The 18,353-nt window shown below is 42.0% G+C and overlaps 1 protein-coding gene, 1 long non-coding RNA gene and 1 pseudogene across 14 annotated transcripts in view; 2 read left to right on the top strand and 1 right to left on the bottom strand.

The window, feature by feature from the left end:
- Positions 1 to 324: 324 nt before the first annotated feature.
- On the top strand, positions 325 to 2,646 carry LOC138918940 (uncharacterized; annotated as a pseudogene).
- Positions 2,647 to 9,396: 6,750 nt separating this feature from the next.
- Positions 9,397 to 12,604, bottom strand: LOC111769059 (uncharacterized). The gene is made up of 3 exons (XR_011428747.1): positions 12,470 to 12,604; positions 11,977 to 12,318; positions 9,397 to 11,584 (listed from the first exon to the last, which is right to left on the bottom strand). It is a non-coding gene; the product is annotated as an uncharacterized lncRNA (long non-coding RNA).
- A 169-nt stretch (positions 12,605 to 12,773) lies between these two features.
- GOLIM4 (golgi integral membrane protein 4) overlaps positions 12,774 to 18,353 on the top strand; it is a 74,783-nt gene continuing 69,203 nt past the window's right edge. For all 13 annotated transcript variants that reach the window (XM_070242572.1, XM_070242571.1, XM_014732733.3 and 10 more), the window contains exon 1: positions 12,774 to 13,606. In XM_070242572.1, the coding sequence (XP_070098673.1) occupies positions 13,420 to 13,606 (187 nt within the window). In that variant the 5' untranslated portion in view covers positions 12,774 to 13,419. The remainder of the gene's footprint in view (positions 13,607 to 18,353) is intronic.

Here is an 18,353-nt window from a genome sequence, read left to right as displayed (position 1 = left end):
GAGTGTGGATTTGTCAAATTAGTGGATTTTTAATTTAAGACCTATTCACCCACATTGAGAGTCCAAGTGACATACCAGGAGACATACCAGAGAGCCAAGAAGACATACATATCTTTCACTGCTACTTTGAGAAATGAATTTGTGAGTGGAGCCCCAGCATCCTTGAAGAGCTCCACAATCACTCTTCTCTGTAGGCCAGACCTTATGGTGGGAACTGCAGTCACTGAATCAGGAAACCTAAATGCAACGAGAGTGTTGGATCCTGGGGTTGTAGGGGCCAAGTGGCACCATGCAACCACTGAAGGCAAGGTGAGCATAGTTACCATGACGGACAGCAGGGTCCAGCAGCAATCAGCAGAGTCATTCAGCAGTCAGAATAGTATGAACCACACAGACCTATGGTATTGGTTGTTTGATCATGGTGTTCCGAGAGGTGAAATAGATAGGAAGCCTATTAAATTCTTACTTGATCTGTGTCAGCAGAAAAGTTTTAGATCGAGTGAACGAAAGTCTAACCTGAATCATAAAAAACAGAGTCATGGCCTCTCGACCGATTCCCAGACTTGAATCAGTTTGCAGACCCAGAACCCCTTGAATAGAGAGGAGGCCGGGTCACCTTGAGGCAGGACCCCAGTACACTGCCACAAATCTTTCTCCAAGCCTTTGCCAAAGGGACCTACAGTCTTTTATCAGGGTAACCATGCATTGGGGAAAAGGAAATAATCAGACCTTTTGGGTGCTACTGGATACTGGCTCTCATCAGACACGGATTCGAGGAGACCTGAAACATCACTGTGATCCATCAGTCAGAGGAGGGGCTTATGGAGGTTAAGTAGTCTGTGAATTTTAGTTCAGTTCCCTCACACAGTTGGCCTAGTGGGTTCTCGAATCCTTCCTGTCATTATCTTTCTAGTTCTGGATTATGTAACTGGAATAGATATAATCAACAGCTGGGAGAATCCCCACATTGGCTACTTGACCTGTGAGATGAGGGTTATTATGGTCAGAAAGGCCAAGTGGAAGCCACTGGAACTGCCTCTAACTAGGAAAATAGTAAACCAAAAGCAATACTGTATTCCCTGAGGGATTGCAGAGATTAGTGCCACCATCAAGGACTTGAAAGATGCAGGGATGGCGATTCCCACCATATCCCCATTCAACTTACCTATTTGGGCTTTGCAGAAGACAGACGGATCTTGGAGAATGACAGTGGACTATTATGAGCCTAACCAGGTGGTAACTCTAATTGTAGCTGCTGTACTAGATGTGACTTCATTGCTTGAGCAAATTAACACATCCCCTGGTACCTGGGATGCAGCTGTTGATCTGGCAAATGATTTTCCTGGCTATCCTTTAATAAACACCACCAGAAGCAGCTTGCTTTGAGCTGAGGAGGCCAGCAATACACCTTCACTGTCCTACCTCAGGAGTATATCAACCCACCAGCCCCATGTCATAATTTAATTTGTAGGGACCTTGATCACCTTTCCCTTTCATCGGATGTCACACTGGTCCGTTATACGGATGACATTGTGCTGATTGGACCTAGTGAGCAAAAAGTAGCAACTACTCTAAACGTTTGCATGTTAGAGGGTGGAAAATAAATCCAACAAAAATTCAGCAGCCTTCTATCTCAGTGAAATTTCTAAGGAACCAGTGGTACGGGGCATGAAAAAATAACCCTTTTAAGATGAAGGATAAGTTGTTGCATCTGGTCCCTCCTACAAACGAAAAACAGGCACAATGCCTAGTAGGTTTCTTGATTTGGGAGGCACCATGTTACTCATTTGAGTGTGTTACTCTGGCCTGCTAGTGGATCTTAGCAGAGACTGAAGGCTTAATCAAAGACCACCAAGTTACTGTGCAGCCTGAGCTGCTCATCATGAACTGAGTGTTATCTGACCCATCAAACCATAAAGCTGGCATGCCCGGCAACACCTCATCATCAAATATAAGTGGAATATACATGATACGGTTGCAATTTATCGAGACTTATTTGTCTCAGAATATGGTCCATCTCAGCAAATGGTCCATGTGTACTTAAAAAGAATGTGATTCTGCTGTGGTTGGGTGGAATGTTCTATAAATATCAATTGGGTCATGTCGGTTGTTAGCGTTGTTCAGGTCTTTTATATCTTTACTTGTTTTGTCAAGTATTAAGAGAAGAGTGTCGAAGTCTCCAACTGTAATTGTGGATTTGTCTATTTCTCCTTGTTCCGTTAATTTTTGCTTCTTGTATTTAAAGCCCCGCTCATAGGTGGATAAACATTTAGGTTAATTATGCCCTCTCAATAAATTGATCCCTTTATCATTGTGAAATGACTTTCTTTATTCCTGATAATGTTCTTTCCTCTGAAATCTACTTTGTCTAATATTAATATAGGCCTTCCATCTTTCTTTTGACTAGTGTTCTCAAGGTATATTTTTTCCTTTTTGGGGATTTTTAAAGTTTGTTATTTTGAAATAACTTTAGACTTACAGAAAAGATGCAAAACTAGTTCTCGTGTACCATTCACCCAGCTTCCCCCAACGTAAAACGTCTTTTCAGTCTCCCAGTTTTGTCTGCTCCTCCGCTAGGGAGATGGCCGTGCCCCACCTGGACTCCTCCTTCTCCGTGCTGCAGCCTTCTCTCCGGGCAGTAGTTAGAGCAGGCATGCAGTTTCCTCTCTCTCTGGGATTACTTTTGTCTGATGTCTTATTTCTAAACCATTGTTTCATATGTTATACAGGTTTTTAGTCATTTCAGACTGTAGCATAAACCTGGTCACCTTATATAGTTGTTGGGCTTTTTCTCATTTAGCACTCAACAGATCACACAGTATTCTTTGAAAACACCAGTTTAGCAGGTTCATCAGTGCTCCACTCACATTTGCATGGATATCTTTACTGTTTTCCTCACACATAGGCTTCCAGTGTGCTTTCATGCCCACAGCCAGTACCTGTGACTCAGGCTGCTGAGGCCATTTTGCTCTTTGTGCATGAAGGGCAGGAAAATTCCCGGGAATTTCTTACTGCCAAAAGGAGGAGGTCTTCTACTTGCCACAAGCCAACAGTAGAGAGGTAGGAGAGAATGGGTTTTATTACAGCTTGCTAGCAAGGTGGAAGGTGGAGGACTAACATCTGAAAGAACCATCTTACAGAACAAAGACTACAGACCAGTCATATAGTGGCTGGTCTCCAGGTGGGGCAGACATCTGGTCTTAGTTTCTGATAGTCTTTTGTTTTACTGGATATGCATCACAGACTGGAGCAACGCCCTATGCTCTGATTTAGTTTAAAGACCATAAGAACAAAATCTTCAATATGTGTAGTAAAGATTACTGTTTACATAAGTGGCACCAACAAATTTACTCCCCTCACCCCAGCTGTTAATTAATGACTCGATGGAGCAGGAATATAAACATGCCAGCTCCCTTGCTCCTGATGGGAACAACAGTGAGATATGATCTACATTTCTCCAAAGCTCTTCTGAGAGATTGGACAAAAGTTACTTTCTATGATACTGCTTGTTGGCCATTTTTCCTGCTACTATACTGATTTTTCATAGGAATTCTTCCTAATAACCCTCCTTCACACAAATCCTTTTTTCAGGGTTCCTTTCTGAGGATCCTAAACTAGAAAACCAGATTAAATGGCTGGTGAATATTCTACTCTTTATATACCATTTATATCATAATTTATTTAACTATTTCCCAATAGTTCAGCATTTAGTTGTTTCTATTTTTTCTACAATAAATAGCTTTGTACTGATTATCTTTGCATGCAAAAGTGTTTTCTTGGGTACTAGATTACTCTCTATGAATAGATTCCTAGAAGGGAAATTACTAATCAAAGTGCATGAATATTTTACAGTGCTTGATCTGTATTGCCAATTCACTTTCCAGAAAATGTGTATTGATTCATAGTTCCCTTTGCAGCATATTTTCTTTTTTTAAAAGATTGGCACCTGAGCTAACAACTGTTGCCAATCTTTTTTTTTTCTTCTTCTTCTCCCCAAAGCCCCCCAGTACATAGCTGTATATATTCTACTTGTGAGTGCCTCTGGTTGTGATATGTGGGACGCCGCCTCAGCATGGCTTGATGAGTTGTGCCATGTCCGTGCTCAGGATCCAAACTGGTGAAACCTTGGGCTGCTGAAGCTGAGCGTGAGAACTTAACCACTTGTCCACAGGGCTGTCCCTGCAGCATATATTTTTTAAAAATTTCTTACCACATTAAGTCAATCTTAATGTAAACTTTCCAAAAACCTTGCTAATTTTACTAGTGATGAGATTATTAGTATTGTCTTTATTTCTTTGATTACTGAAATTGAATATTTTTTCACATATTTACTGATTCTTTATCTTTTGCGAATTATCTGTTTATGAACTTTGCAATTTTTTGTTAATTAGCTTAGTGTTTTTTAAACAATACACATACAATTATATAATTTAAAGTCTATGTAACTTATGCAATCTGCTTAATCCATGCAAATATTCTCTGTATGTGTTTGTTTTTAAATTTTTTAGTATTGTTTGAAATGCAACAATTTTGCTTTTCCAGTAATCCAATCTATTTATTTGTTTTCCTTTGTGATTTCTTCTAATGCTTTCCTACTTGGAAAGTTGTACTACATTTAAAATCAGATAAATTTTATGTTACATTTTCCTCTAGAATTTTTTCTTTCTTTTCTCTCTCTCTCTCTTTAACACTTATCTTGTGAATTCCTCTATTTATTTTGACATAAGGCAGAGATCAAAAATAGATTACATCTTGTGTGCCAAGTTTATATACTCACTCAGGAAAAAGGTCTTCAGTGTTTCCTGTGTACCAGGCACGGCCCTAGACATGACTGGTAGAGGCAAATGGTGAGGGGAATATGAAAGTCACATGGAAGTCACTCAGTGGGAGAGTGCGCTTAACTGATTACTGATGGTGGGAGAGAGAGGCGAGGGGGGAAATGTGTGGAATGGAGCCCAGTGCTTGGGATTTTGCCCTCCTTTTACATGTAGTGTAATGTCAACTCACTACTTATAAAAAAACAGAACTTATGATCAAGGATACGCTCAACAATGTTAAAAACCACAAAAGAGTAGAAAGTATTATCTTGAGGGGAATTAATAGATTTTCATGAGCTATTTAAAATATCCTCCTTTTTTCCTCTCCATCTAATTACTTAAAAGTAGTAAGATATAACAAATTATTTTTTCTAGAAGTATTTTAACATGGTTGTAATCATATTGTTTATAGAATTTTATGTTCTACTTTTTCCATTTAACATTATGAAACATTTGCATATGTCATAAACTACTTCATAAACATCATATCTAATGGTTATACATAAATGCTTTTAAATGGACCAGTTACTCTTTTCAAAGCAGAGGTGGTTTCTCTTCTTAAATAAATAGATATTGTTTTATAGATTCACTACTTGGGATATTATGATATAATCATGCCCATTTTGGGGGGGTGTACACATTTAATCAAAGTGAATTAATACAAGCATATACCACCTTAGGTCCTCAAACAAATTTCTTTTTCAATTAGCCAGGCAGGCTTTTCAATTTTCTTCTTTTTGGTAGCTCTTAAGACCATTGATTCCATAATTTACTAGCCTCTAAGATGGAAAATGAACTATACTAGGGCATTGCCTTAAGGAATAATGTTCCATGCATTCTAATGACTGAGGCAGACTTTTCTTTGCTTCTTAGAAACTATATTTAAATGTAGCACTTTACATCTTTAACCTATTCCTCTCTACTAGCTCCTTTCCATAAATTCTTTAAAAAAACCCCAAAACCAAACTGTCTCTCAACCTAGTTTCTTCCTCAAGCGCCACCCAATCTATCTTCCTTCTCTGCCAAACACGTCAAAAGCAGAGTCTATCCCGACCGACCTCTCCTTTTCTGATATTTACCTGTTACCCATTTATTCCCCAGCCTACTGCGATCTTCCACCCCACCCCTCATCAGTTCACTCTATGACCTTGTTCTAGGCTTTATCTTAACTTGCTTTCTCTGTAGTCCTATCAATGAACACTTACCTCTCTCTCCAAAGGATTCACTTCCCAATACCTTTGGTTGCCCTGTTACTTCCCTCACAAACCTTTATTGACCACCAATTCCTTTGTTTCCCTCACTATTCATTTGATTGTACAGGAGAAGCCCTTACCTCCACTTAACCCACTCACTGGATGAGGGGAGGCTCTTCCTCTCTCTGTAAATCACTCTTTCCCCCTCCACACTAAAGGGCTGAAGACCCCTGGCATATAAACTCATCTCGAATTGGCCTGTGCACACCTACGGTGCTGTATGCTTAGCAGAGACCAACGGTTTGTTCTAAAAACTGTTCATGTAATTGCACCTGCTGTTTTAATTATGTAACAATCAAATATTATGTAAACTAGATTAATATGAGAGTGAAAAGAAGAGTTGTTTCTGTGAAAATTAAGATGAGTGCTTTGGAAAAGTTCCACAATGGCTGGTAGCTTAAAGAGAAATTGCAGTCAATTAGGTGCAAAACAAGACCAAGAAAAAAATCCTTCAAATTTAGAGATATTTTATATGGAATCACCTTAGCATGCAAGCGTCTTTAAGTTCTAGCACCATTCTACAAAGCTGAAGCTGAAATCTGAATGATGCTCTATGGCTTAAAAGATGAAGCTGAGCTCCAACCAACAACAGATACACATGTAAAGCAAAGGCCTTGGCCCCACATCAAAAGAGAATTAAAGGAAAGTACATTTACATGTTTCAAAGTGTCTATGTATCACTTCCGTTTTCCCAGCTTTTACTGGCTCTACTGATTAGCTTGTCCCAATTGCCTTGTCTAAGAGGCCTCCTTTTCTAGAAATATCTTGATTGCATCATGAGGCTTCTTCTTTCTTCACTCTGCTTTCTCCTTGAGAAATTTAGTTTCCAACCAGAGCTTCAATTTAGCCTTTAAACAAATAAGTACCAAATCTGCAGGCTCTTCGCAGAGAGGGTCCGTGGTTCATTCATCATCACATCCCCTGCCTTCCACTTCCCTCCCTGCGTTGGGCCTTGCACACAGTAACTACTGACAAAAAATTGTTGAGATTTAAAGCATAATGAAAACATTAGTCCATAATTATAACCCAGGAATTAGAAATCTGGCTTGAATAAGTGTATTACAAGAAAATTCCTTTCTTTTAAAGTCATAATTTACCCCTTCACAACCATGAAAGGAAAGAAGCTCAATTGATAAAAATGATTGGAAAATTATTTTAAATTAGGTAGCTGAAGCTGATCTTTTAAAAAATCAACTATAGTTTTCCAGAAATGTACAAATTTAGGTGAATGACAACAAACACTGCTATGACGTTCAACTTTACTTAAATGAAGTCTGCATTTTGCTTCTCCCTTGAATCCTGTGGGCTTATTTTCTCTGAAGCAACTGTCTCGGAGCTAGTCAGGGCAGACAAGATTACCCCTTCCATTTCATAGATGAGAGAATTAATGGTTCAAACAGTTACTGACTTACTCTTGACCTTAGAGATAGTTCATGACTTAAGTGGGATTTGTACCCTGGCAGCAGGCATCTTGAGTCACCTTTTAAATGTTTCTAACCCTTTTAAACTGGGCAGGAGAATCAGGAACTAATTGGCAAAAAGTCAAATGCTTCTATCCACAGTTATTACTCATTTACTTACCAGGCTGTCTAAGATTATGTCATTAGAGGTCAGTCTTTTGATTTAACATATTTTCCCACAAAATTCTTGAGAGGAATAATAAATTAATAATGCATGCTTTAATATCTTCCTATTAATTAATATATCCAATTTGCTTTCCTTTAACTAAGTGGTTACTTGAAGAAAAGGAAAGGACGGTAATAGGCATTTTCAGGAAGGATGATTTTAGATTACTGTACTTTGTCTTCAAGTAGGAAAGTCTCGTGTGTGTCTATGTGAGTGGGTGGTGGGGTGTGACAGGCATAGTCATAGATGAGGATTCTGGGAAACCAAAGGGGATAACTAGGATGTTGGATGCCAGGAGTTGAAGAGTTGACTTAGAGAATAGAACAAGAAAGAGCAGAGTAACCCAAGACAAATGTTTCTATTTCACAATTTTAATTTGAGCAGGACTTAATGCTGAGGCAACTTGATTCTTATTATTTTTTATTTGAAAGTTTGCCCTACTTTATTTCTAAGTAAACACATTGATAGTCCCTTTGTTTTGACTCAAAATGTTCCTGGAAACCAGAGCATAAAGAATGTTTATGAAGCAGATTATGATTCCCCTTAAGAATAGTTCTGAAATTGAATGTTGAACTTCTGACCCAGGGTTTAGCATTGGATATACCATAACCATGACCAGCCATGTTTCATGGTAATTAAGAAGTTACTATAAATACCTATCATATAACATATTAAAATTATAATACTAACTCTTTAAAATGGTTGTGGATAAACCAAGAATGTCTTTTATACAAAGGAATCCAATAAACTATATGTTTGGGGGGAAACATTAAAAACGTCATGTTTCATTGGCCACTGATCTTTTCCTTGGTCTCTGCTTACCTGAAGTCTCTGAGTTACTGAAGGGAGCGAGCTAGTGAAAAGCTGCCTGAAGGAGCCAACGGAAGATTTGGGAAGCTCACTTCTCTTCTGAGTCTCACATATGGTCCCTTTCTATTCATTCTAACATTCCTAGGAAACTAAACATGCTAGCTATTACAAACATTAAGCAACAAGTTCAAAATAATTTCTTGTCCCACCTTAGAATTTGGAAGAGTTTAGGGTATGCTAGATGGTCCTGCTTTAGAAGGCTGTTAAAGAATTTGAAATGATAGTTCCTGTGTCTTTAGTTTAGCTACACATCTTATAGCAAGTAGGGCCTTCTAGATCATTTCTTCCATTATCAATGTAGTCTATGTCCAAAAGATATTTATTGGTGGTGCTGACGGTGAGGTTTCTCTTATTGAAAAGCATTTTACAAATAATGGGTAGTCATCTATTTTCCCCTTTACTCTCCTTTAACTCTGAATAGTTCAAAATGATCAAGCTGGCAGTTTAGAGACAGACCAAAGCAAGACAAACTGAGTGAGCTTCCATCGCTTTGTTGTGCGTTCAGCTACTTCTTACTTTGTTAATCTGTTAACAATTATCGCCAGGTAATTAGCAAAATTTTGTGAAAAAGGAGTTTCCAGATATCTCTCACAGAACCTTCAAAAAGACAGAATACCTTGAAGGTAGGTTTCTTTACCCCTCCAAACAGGTTAGGTATAGGTGGCAAGCAGCCAAGAGTGTGTGTTAATTAAGTGACAGCAAATGGTGAAGTGGCAAAAAAAAAAAACAGAGATAATGAGTAAAGTTTCCTAGAGGAAAAAGGATAGCTGATTTCAGCAATTTCCACATGAAAAAATTAAAACTGTGGTTTATGAATACTGAAACACCGCTTAAAATTTTATTTCTTTTTTATTGAATATAATTGACATTTAGCACTATATTAGTTTCAGGCAGATAACATAATGATTTGATATGTTACATATTTATTGGGAAATGATCACCACAAAAAGTCTAGTTAACATCCATCACCACACACAGTTAGAAATTTTTAAAAAATTTTATTTAACATTCATTATCTTTTCTTAAGTGTTGATTTCTCTTGCAAATTAAAAAATACTGGATTCAATTAATTTCAACGAGATTCAATTCAATTCAATTCGAGATTTAAATGAAAAATTTCACAGACAATGGAAATTATTTACTCTAGCATCTTGAACATTATTAATTTAAAATTATCTATTTTTACAAATAATACATCAGCTGTATCCCTCAACTGTATTTTTCTTGCCGTCCTCTATTTTGAAAAGGAACAAATCTTACTGAAATGACAAATTTACTAAAACTGGAGAGAATACTAAGGTTCCAAATGTTACCTTAGCCCTTCTCAAATGTAAGACCTTGAATCTCTTTAAGTTAATTTCTTCCTGCCTTAGAAATAAAATATTAAATTGGTGAAATTCCTCAGGACTTACAATTTTTAAATTATATCGAGTTAAATATATGGCATATAGGAATATAATTGTCTAATAGTATTTTCTAAGTGATAAAGAAACAAAAATAAAATAAACTTACAACAGACCTAGCAAGACCAGCATAAATAGCTCATCTATCACAAGCTCTACCCAAAGGCAATGTTAGGCAAATTCAGTTTATAGGCCCCGGATAGCTTCCCCAGTGTTGGCCTTTCAAAAGCTCTGTGCTGATATTTTCAAGAAACTGGCAGCATACTTCACTTTGGGAAAGTAATATTATAAAGACACTGCCATTAGTGATTTTATGTACTTCTACATACCCTTCTTGAATTTGAAATAATAGATAAGTTCAGGTAATAATTTTTGTTCTCCTTCAAATTTTATGACTAAAATATTGAGTTGTGTTTTATGGCCTGTATTTATTATTATTCTGCAGTCAGCCAGCAGCTTTAGGCAAAGAATACCTTCGGAGTCTGCAATCAGATCGGAAAGAAGCAGAGGTTGAAAATGAGTAATCATGTATTCCGGAAGCATATGAATTTCCCAAAGATTCTGAAATACAACTAAATACTGCATACTGTGTAAGATATGAGCAATAATTTTCCAACCCTTGGTACAATTTCTTTTTCTTTTGTGGCTAGGATAACTTTTTATTCAAGTGTGGGGCAGGAACAATTGTTGCTGTAAACCTTCATTTCCTCCAGAGCAGTTATGGTAGTTTTTTTGGAGGAAGAGTTTATTTAGCAAACTGTACACTGACAATGGTAAAAATTTTTAGTTATGAGGAATTCTAGTAAGGTTTCAGGAATTATCCAGTCTCAATTTCTAAGAGTCAGACAGAAAGAGGGAAATTTAAACAGAAGTAGGTTCAATAACAAGTCAGGCTATATAGTATTTACGTGACAGAACAAAACTCTAAAACTTCTTTAGATCTTTTGCTTTTTAAACTTGGTTCTCATTTAATGGACCAGATACAATTTGTTAAATAGACTAGTTTAAAAAGAATGAGAACCTGGCTTCTATAAGAAAAAGAGATGGAAAGGGGAGGATTCTGACGTGGATTCTAATTCTGCTGAGCTCCTAACTTTGTGCATGACCCAGAGGGTCCCAGAGCTATCATAGTCACTTTGATAAGCTTTGGTGTCTTTATTTACTAAAATGTAAGCCTAATACTTAGCCTGGCTGTGATGAGTGAGACAGCGTATCTGTAAATGAAAGCATTTTGAGCAATATAATGTAAATTATTATTTATTAGGGAAAAGCACATGCCAGGCACACTTAGTTTTCACCGCAGTATAAATGTCACAGGCTGTAAATTCAACTTACTTTACGGTTTTTAGCATCCTTTAATTTCAGAGTCCACTTGAAAAAATTCTGCATCAGGGGCTGGCCCTTCGTTGCAGGGGTTAAGTTCCCATGTTCCACTTCGGGGGCTGGGTTCGCTGGTTTGGATCTGGGGTGCCGACATGGCACCACTTGGCACGCCATGCTGTGGTAGGCGTCCCACATATAAAGTAGAGGAAGATGGGCATGGATGTTAGCACAGGGCCAGTCTTCCTCAGCGAAAAGAGGAGGATTGGCAGCAGTTAGCTCAGGGCTAATCTTCCTTAAAAAAAAAAAAAAATCTGCATCAGGGACTGCCTTGTTTGTACTTGGCTAAACAGCTCTACCCTCATTTTGAGCACTCACTGGCCATTAGTGATAGTGATGACTAAAATCCAGTTGCTATATCATTAAAATTATGGAGTATGTAATAAATTCCACACTACTGAGGCATCTGAGAAATTAAATTTACTTTCTGAGAATTCAGGTCAAGGGCAGAAATAAAATGATGATTTATGCATAACCTCAATTTTCCCCCCTCAAGTACACAGAAAGAACAAAAGCACTACAGATTTTCTTTGAAGACATTTGTGGATATTACGTTTGTTTACTTGTTTTTACATAGGGAATCTTTGCTGGACTTTAAAATGTAATTTAGCAATGTAACTGACGTACTTTTGCGACCAATGAAACAATACGTATGACAAAATGAATGCATGCTCATTTCAGCCTGTAAGACTTCTTTTTAAATTATTCTCTTTGCAGCCAGGGAAAAAATATGAGATCATTTCTTTCCTCTCTGCCAAAGGCAAACTGATTTCCCCAATCCACGCGGGCAGTTGAGCGGTAAGTCTAGCGTGCTAGCATGCTCGAGTCCTGACTCGCGTCCTGCCATCTGTGGGCACACACGCATCCACCCTAGTACGCTGGATGGGGCAAGACTCAGCGGGCAAGGCATCTCTGGTTCTACTGCGAAGACTGCGCCCACGATGTAGCTATCCCGTGTGTCCGCAGCATCTGCCCATGGATAGGGAGGGAAAGAAAGGGTACTCGGTGGAGTGTACACAGTTGTTCCCATACATCCTCTCCCACTTACAACACTGTAGTGCTCTCCCCACGTGCGCTCCGAGTGCTAGAACACAAACCCACACACACGTGCGCACAGTACCTCGCCCAGCTGCAAGCCGAGACACGTCCCCAGTGCACTCCAACCTCCCCGGCCCTCGCTCCGCCGCCTCTCCCCACCACCCGCACTCCACGTGGGCGCCCCGGGCACCAGGCGGTCGCGCGGCCACGGAGCCCCCAGCCGGCGCCCGCGGGGGGAGGGAAGGCGCGGCCCGGGGCCGGACGGACAACGCAGACGTCCAATCAAGCCCGGCAGTGCCTCCCCGAAGGGAGGGAGCGGCGGCTCGGACGGGCCCAATGAGCGGGGAGCCCGAGTGGGACTTCCTCCCGGAATCCCGTTGGCCAGAATAGCGGGGCCGTGGGTGACACGTAAGTTGGGTGGGAGGCGGCGGCGGCTGCCGAGGCTCGGGAGCCTCATCAGTGACACCGGTCCGCTGTCCCCCAAACCCGGCCGGGGCGGCCGGCCCCCACCCATCCACCCACCCTGGGCCGCGCGCTGAGGGGCCGCCTGGAGCCCGGGTCCCTTTGTTGGGCGCGCACCCCCTCCTTTTGGTGGCAACAAAGTCGCGCAGTGGGAGCCGCCGCGAGGGGGCGGGGAGCGGCCGGGGCGGGACTCCAGGGACAGCCGGGCCAAAAAGTGGGGAGGAGGGAAAAGGCAGGCGGCGTGCGGGGCCCGGCGCGCGGACAGCCCGCTCAGAAGTATGCGGAGGGCCCCCTCCGGGGCCCGGGCACCCGCGGAGAGCCAGTCTCGCAAAAGTTTGGCGGCGGCGGCTGCCCCGGCGGCGTGGATGGCCGCGCGCCCCGCGTCGCGCGGGGGCTGAGCGGGCGTCACCTCCCCTCCGGCCCCGCTTTTGTGTCTCGCGCCTCCTGCTCATGCTGCGTCCGGCCCCCTCCTGCGGCGGCCGCTGCTGAGCGCTCGCCCGGGCCGAGCGGGGGACCGAGCGGGGACGGGACGGCGGCGGGGCGGCCGCGGCGCGGGGGCCAGGCAGGACTATGGGAAACGGGATGTGCTCCCGAAAGCAGAAGCGGATCTTCCAGACGCTGCTGCTGCTCACCGTGGTGGTCGGCTTCCTCTACGGCGCGATGCTCTACTACGAGTTGCAGACGCAGCTGCGGAAAGCCGAGGCGGTGGCGCTCAAGTACCAGCAGCACCAGGAGTCCCTTTCCGCCCAGTTACAAGGTACGGTTAACGGGACGTGCGCGGCCAGTGGCTGACTTTGCCCCGCGCCTCCCGCGCATCTGGAAAAGTGGCTTCGGTGAGCCCTTGGCGCTGCGGGTGCCACCTCTGACCTTCAGGGACATCAGAGCCGGGCCGCCGGGCCTCCGGAGTGTCTGGGAGATGATGGGGCCATGACATCCCCATTCTCCCGCTTCCTCCGGAGGTTACGTTTGAAAGTGGTGGCAGCAGCCCCTGGGCCCGCGGGGCGTCGGCCGGCCGGGTGCGCAAGGGGCCCTTTACCCCAGCGCTTGTCAAAGGCCCAGCTGCAGTCCGGGCAGGCAAACCGGGAGCCCTCCCTCCGCTCCTGCCAGCCCATCCCGGAGGGACATGGTTTCCTGGTTTCTAGGTATTTGCTTTTCAGTTGACTTTGTCAGTAGCCTAAGAAATGGGGAGTTTGGCAGAGATTTCTCAAACTGGGCTGTTTTTTCAAGGGAAATTAAGCCATGATCCAGCAGCCCAAACTAATGGCCCAGTCGCGTGGAACGTAGACCTGCTAGTTTCTGTTGACTTAATAGGGTGAGTTTAGAGATGTTGGAGAAATCCACACCACTGCTGTTTACCATCCTGCAGGTATATTTTGGGGAAAAAAAAAAAAAAAGTTTATTTGTCTTCCTGAGTAACTTTTAGTTTTTTTCACCGAGGTAGAGGGGTGTGTGTGTTTTACAATTAGCCCTGAGAGGTCCAAGAGGACAAAACTGTGTTTTTCACTTTGCCAGACACAGCAAACACAACTTGAGCAAGACCTTTAGAAAGACTTAAAGCTCCTCTCCTTCTATTTTTGAATCTCCTTTAATGTAAATTTCAGAAACATAAATGATGCATGACTGCAAAGTAAGCACCATGTGGTCTTGTTAAGAGCATAGTCATGCTATACATATTTTTTGAAAGCTTTTACTTGTACTCCTGGCTAGTTTTCACTTATGCAGCCCTCTCTCCAACCAAAAGAATAATAGCAAAAAGCTGTGAGTAGTGAAATATTGACGGTCTTTGCTGATAATGCAAATATACTTATTTCATGTTACTAGGAAGATACAAGCTGGATGGATGTTTCTGTCTGTGTATGTGTATACAAATATAAAACAGATGCCTTTTCGTTGCTTCAGCTATTTTGAGTGTTTTCTAGTAAAAGAATTTTTTTAAGTGAGAGAAAATGATGTACGGCTGATTGCTGCTGCTTCTTTGCTCTTCCCAACTTAGTACGGGAGTATTTTTAGCTTCCTGAAGCTGCATAGCCACAGGCAGTGAAAATATGCGAGCTGGGCTTGGTTTAAAGGGAAAACTTGTTTTGATACCATCTTAGGTTTAAAACTTGTTTCTTTAAACTTGTTGAAATTTACCCCTGAATTATTGTTGGCATGCAAGTATGGATATTTACTTACTTAGAAGGTACCAGCAAGTTTCCCTGTGAAGTTCAGTGCCTTTAGACCAAAGGGAAAACTTGCTGTCTAACTGTAGAGTGGCACGACTGCATTTTCACACACATGGCTGGAAGAGGTGTGGATGGTGGGTTCTATGAGGCTGGTGCCTCGGTCTCTCAGTTAAGGAGACCCACGAGAGCAGGCGCTGTCACGTTCACCAATATATCCTCAGCCCTGCACAGTGCCTGGCACTCATATGAGTTATTCAATCAACAAACAAACTTAGCCTGAACTTTGAGACTATTAATCCCAAACGCTTTTGTCCGCTTTCTCAGGCTTCACTTTTCTGTCTCTGCTTTTTGAAAAAAACCAAAGTAGTGACAAAATGTTTTGCCCGAATAACACAGTTGACTCAACTGCCGGTGGTGGAACTCATTGACTGAGGCCCTGATTTCTGAGTCATGGCCTTTATTTGCAGTATGCCATTTGGAAAAATCAATCTAGGTTTTTGTTCTCCTTTTATTTACCTTCTCTTGGTGGTGGTAGTGGGGGAGAATGGTGGTAAATGGTAATAGGAGACCGTTAAAATACCCAAATAAGCCAGCCCTGATGGCCTAGTGGTTAAAGTTGTGCACTCATTGCTTCAGTGGTCCTGGTTCATTTCCTAGTCACAGAACCTCCCCACCCATCTGTCAACTGCCATGCTGTGGTGGCAGCTCACATAGAAGAACTAGAAGGACCTAGAGCTAGGATATACAGCCATGCACCGGGGCTTTGGGGAGGGGAAAAAAACCCACATCTGCTTTGCAGCAGGAGATGAAAAAATGTTCTAGGTAGTTTGAATGAGTGGCGCGTAAAGTCCGTTTCTTGATATACTCTTTTGCCATTTCCTCTTGAGTTGTGTTGCTGCAATAATTACAGTGTGATTATGCATGAAGTTATGTCCCAAGCAGGCTACAGTTTCTTCTTCTTTTTGGTGGGTTCACGATTGACTTCTGTAGCGTTTATTTTGGATTTCACATCTGCAGGCTATTTAATGAAGACTTTCTGATGGTATGCAGCTTTTGCTTCCCCTTTCCAATGACAAATGACATTTTGCTCAGCAGTGCCATGTACCACCTGCATAGATTTGTTTTTAGGGCATTAGACTCCGTTGTTAAGACTTGTTTAGTTACGTGAGATCTCTTGACCCGGCTTGGATTAAGATCAGAGTAAATTATGAGTTGCCTTCTTTAAAAAATATGACTCTTGAAATGTTTAAGTAGTTTGGCCCTATAATCTGAAGGTGTATGTTTGTTAAGTGAACCTATTTAGGTCATCTTCAGTTTAAGAAAGGGTTGTACTCCAGAGAGTATTTTGAAAGTAGGTAATGTTTAACTCAAAGTGCATTTTGCAGTACAACTGTTCCATAAATAGGAGATGGTGGTCGGTGGGTGACATGGGGAAGTTCCAAGACTAGGCAGCCTCCCCTCCACTAAAAACAAATTTCTATGTCTGCCAGCCTGTTTACCTGTTTATTTGTCTCCCACCCACTTGTTGTTGTCAGTGCCATCTGGTTGATTCTGACTCCTAGCGTCCCTGTGTACAGCAGAGCGGAACCCTGCCTGGTCTTTGGTGCCATCCTCTCACCTTCCCGTCCTGTATCAGACAGTGCTCTGCTGCTATTCACAGGCTTTTCATGGCCAGTTTTTTCGCCAGGTCCTTCTTCCTAGTCTATCTGAGTCTGGAAGCTGCGTTGAAACCTCTCCACCACGGGTGACCCTGCTGGTATTTGAAATAACTTGGTGTGTAACTTCCAGCATCACAGCAACATGCAGTCACCACAGGATGACACCCAACAGATGTTTGGTGTGGTTCCCTGACCAGGAAACGAACTGGGGCCTAACCACTAGACCACCAGGGCTGGCTGTGTCCCACTCATACTGTACCTTAATTATTCTGAGGAGTGGGGCAGAGGTTACATACTGGCGGCAGAGACAGTAGTTACAGCCTTTGAACAGCACAGTGTTTAATCAACCTTTACATTTTTTAAAAAACTGCTTTCAGGAGGCCGTGCACCATTTTCTGTGTCTGAACATACTGGTTCTCAGCTTTGACTGCCCATTAGAATCACCTGGGCGGCTCCCAGACCAATTAAATCACAGTCTGTGGGGGTGGAACGCACCTGGCAGTCTCCCCAGGTACTCCAGTGTGCAGCCAAGGCTGAGAAGCACAGCTTTATAATCATAAAACTGAGCCACTTCACACATTCACTTTACCTCCTTGGCAGCAAAGACATTGAGGTTTTTTTTTTTTTACCAGAGCATGTGATTCAAATTCTAGCCCTGCAACTTTTTGTGTGAACTGGGGCTTCATTTTTCTTATTTATAAAATGGAGATCAGAATGACCTATTTCATAGAGGTATTGTGCGATACAATAATATCTATAAAGCTCCTAGCACACACCTAGCACATAGTAGGTGCTGTTAATTAAAGATTAGCTGTTACTATCATCGCAGTCCCTGTTTGAGGTAAAATGCTTCGTCTCTTTCTCGTCTCAGGTTTGTCATGGGTACAGTGTTGCAGTTGGTGGAATTTGGTTTTAGAGCCAGGCACCTCCTTTTGTTGTACCTAAATGAACATCAAAGAAAATGGGTAAAGTGGCCGAAATCCAAGTACTTTAACCCGGACGAGGGCCTTTGCTGACAATTTAAATTTGGAACTTAGTATGGTTGCTGATTAACTCTCCTTGCTTCACATCAGGTGAGGAGGCAGGTGACGACTAGAGAGGCAGTGGCCTTGTGTAATAAGACCTGGGAGGGAGAGAGGACTCTTTGAAGTTGAAAAAAAGTAGAGGCAAAGAGCCCCTCGTTCCTGAAACACTGGATTGCATTATTGCAGCCCTGCCCTTGGTCTTCCCAGTGATGACCAGGAACCTTCAAGAAAAGGTTTATATCGTGTTTCCTATGCTCCTGTTCCAGAGCAGTGTATTACAACTATGCAGAATAAACAAGTTTGATGCTTCTAAGGGCAGCATTGTTATCTAAGTTAGTTGTGCCTTTGCATCGTGTGTCCCTTGCACACAGGATGGCTGGCTAGCCTGGGCATGAACACAGCATATTGTGAACTGGATTCTTCTTTGTTTTCAACCTACCCTAAATTTGCTTTGTTTAAAAACAAAAGTTCTTCGGTTCAGGGCCAGGCTTTTTTTATTCTTTCTTCTCCAGTTCTTGATATAAAGTGGGTGCTCTATGGTAGATCTATACCTATGTGATATTTTAATCTGCCTGTAAATGTGCCTCTATGATATGGTGCGCAGTGAAGTGTAGTGGATACAGGCTGAGGGGTCAGAGCACTTGGATTTGATTTCT

This window comes from Equus caballus, chromosome 19, assembly GCF_041296265.1.
Source record: "Equus caballus isolate H_3958 breed thoroughbred chromosome 19, TB-T2T, whole genome shotgun sequence".
In the NCBI taxonomy this organism is placed as follows: domain Eukaryota; kingdom Metazoa; phylum Chordata; class Mammalia; order Perissodactyla; family Equidae; genus Equus; species Equus caballus.
This window is presented reverse-complemented; position numbering and strand designations above follow the sequence as displayed.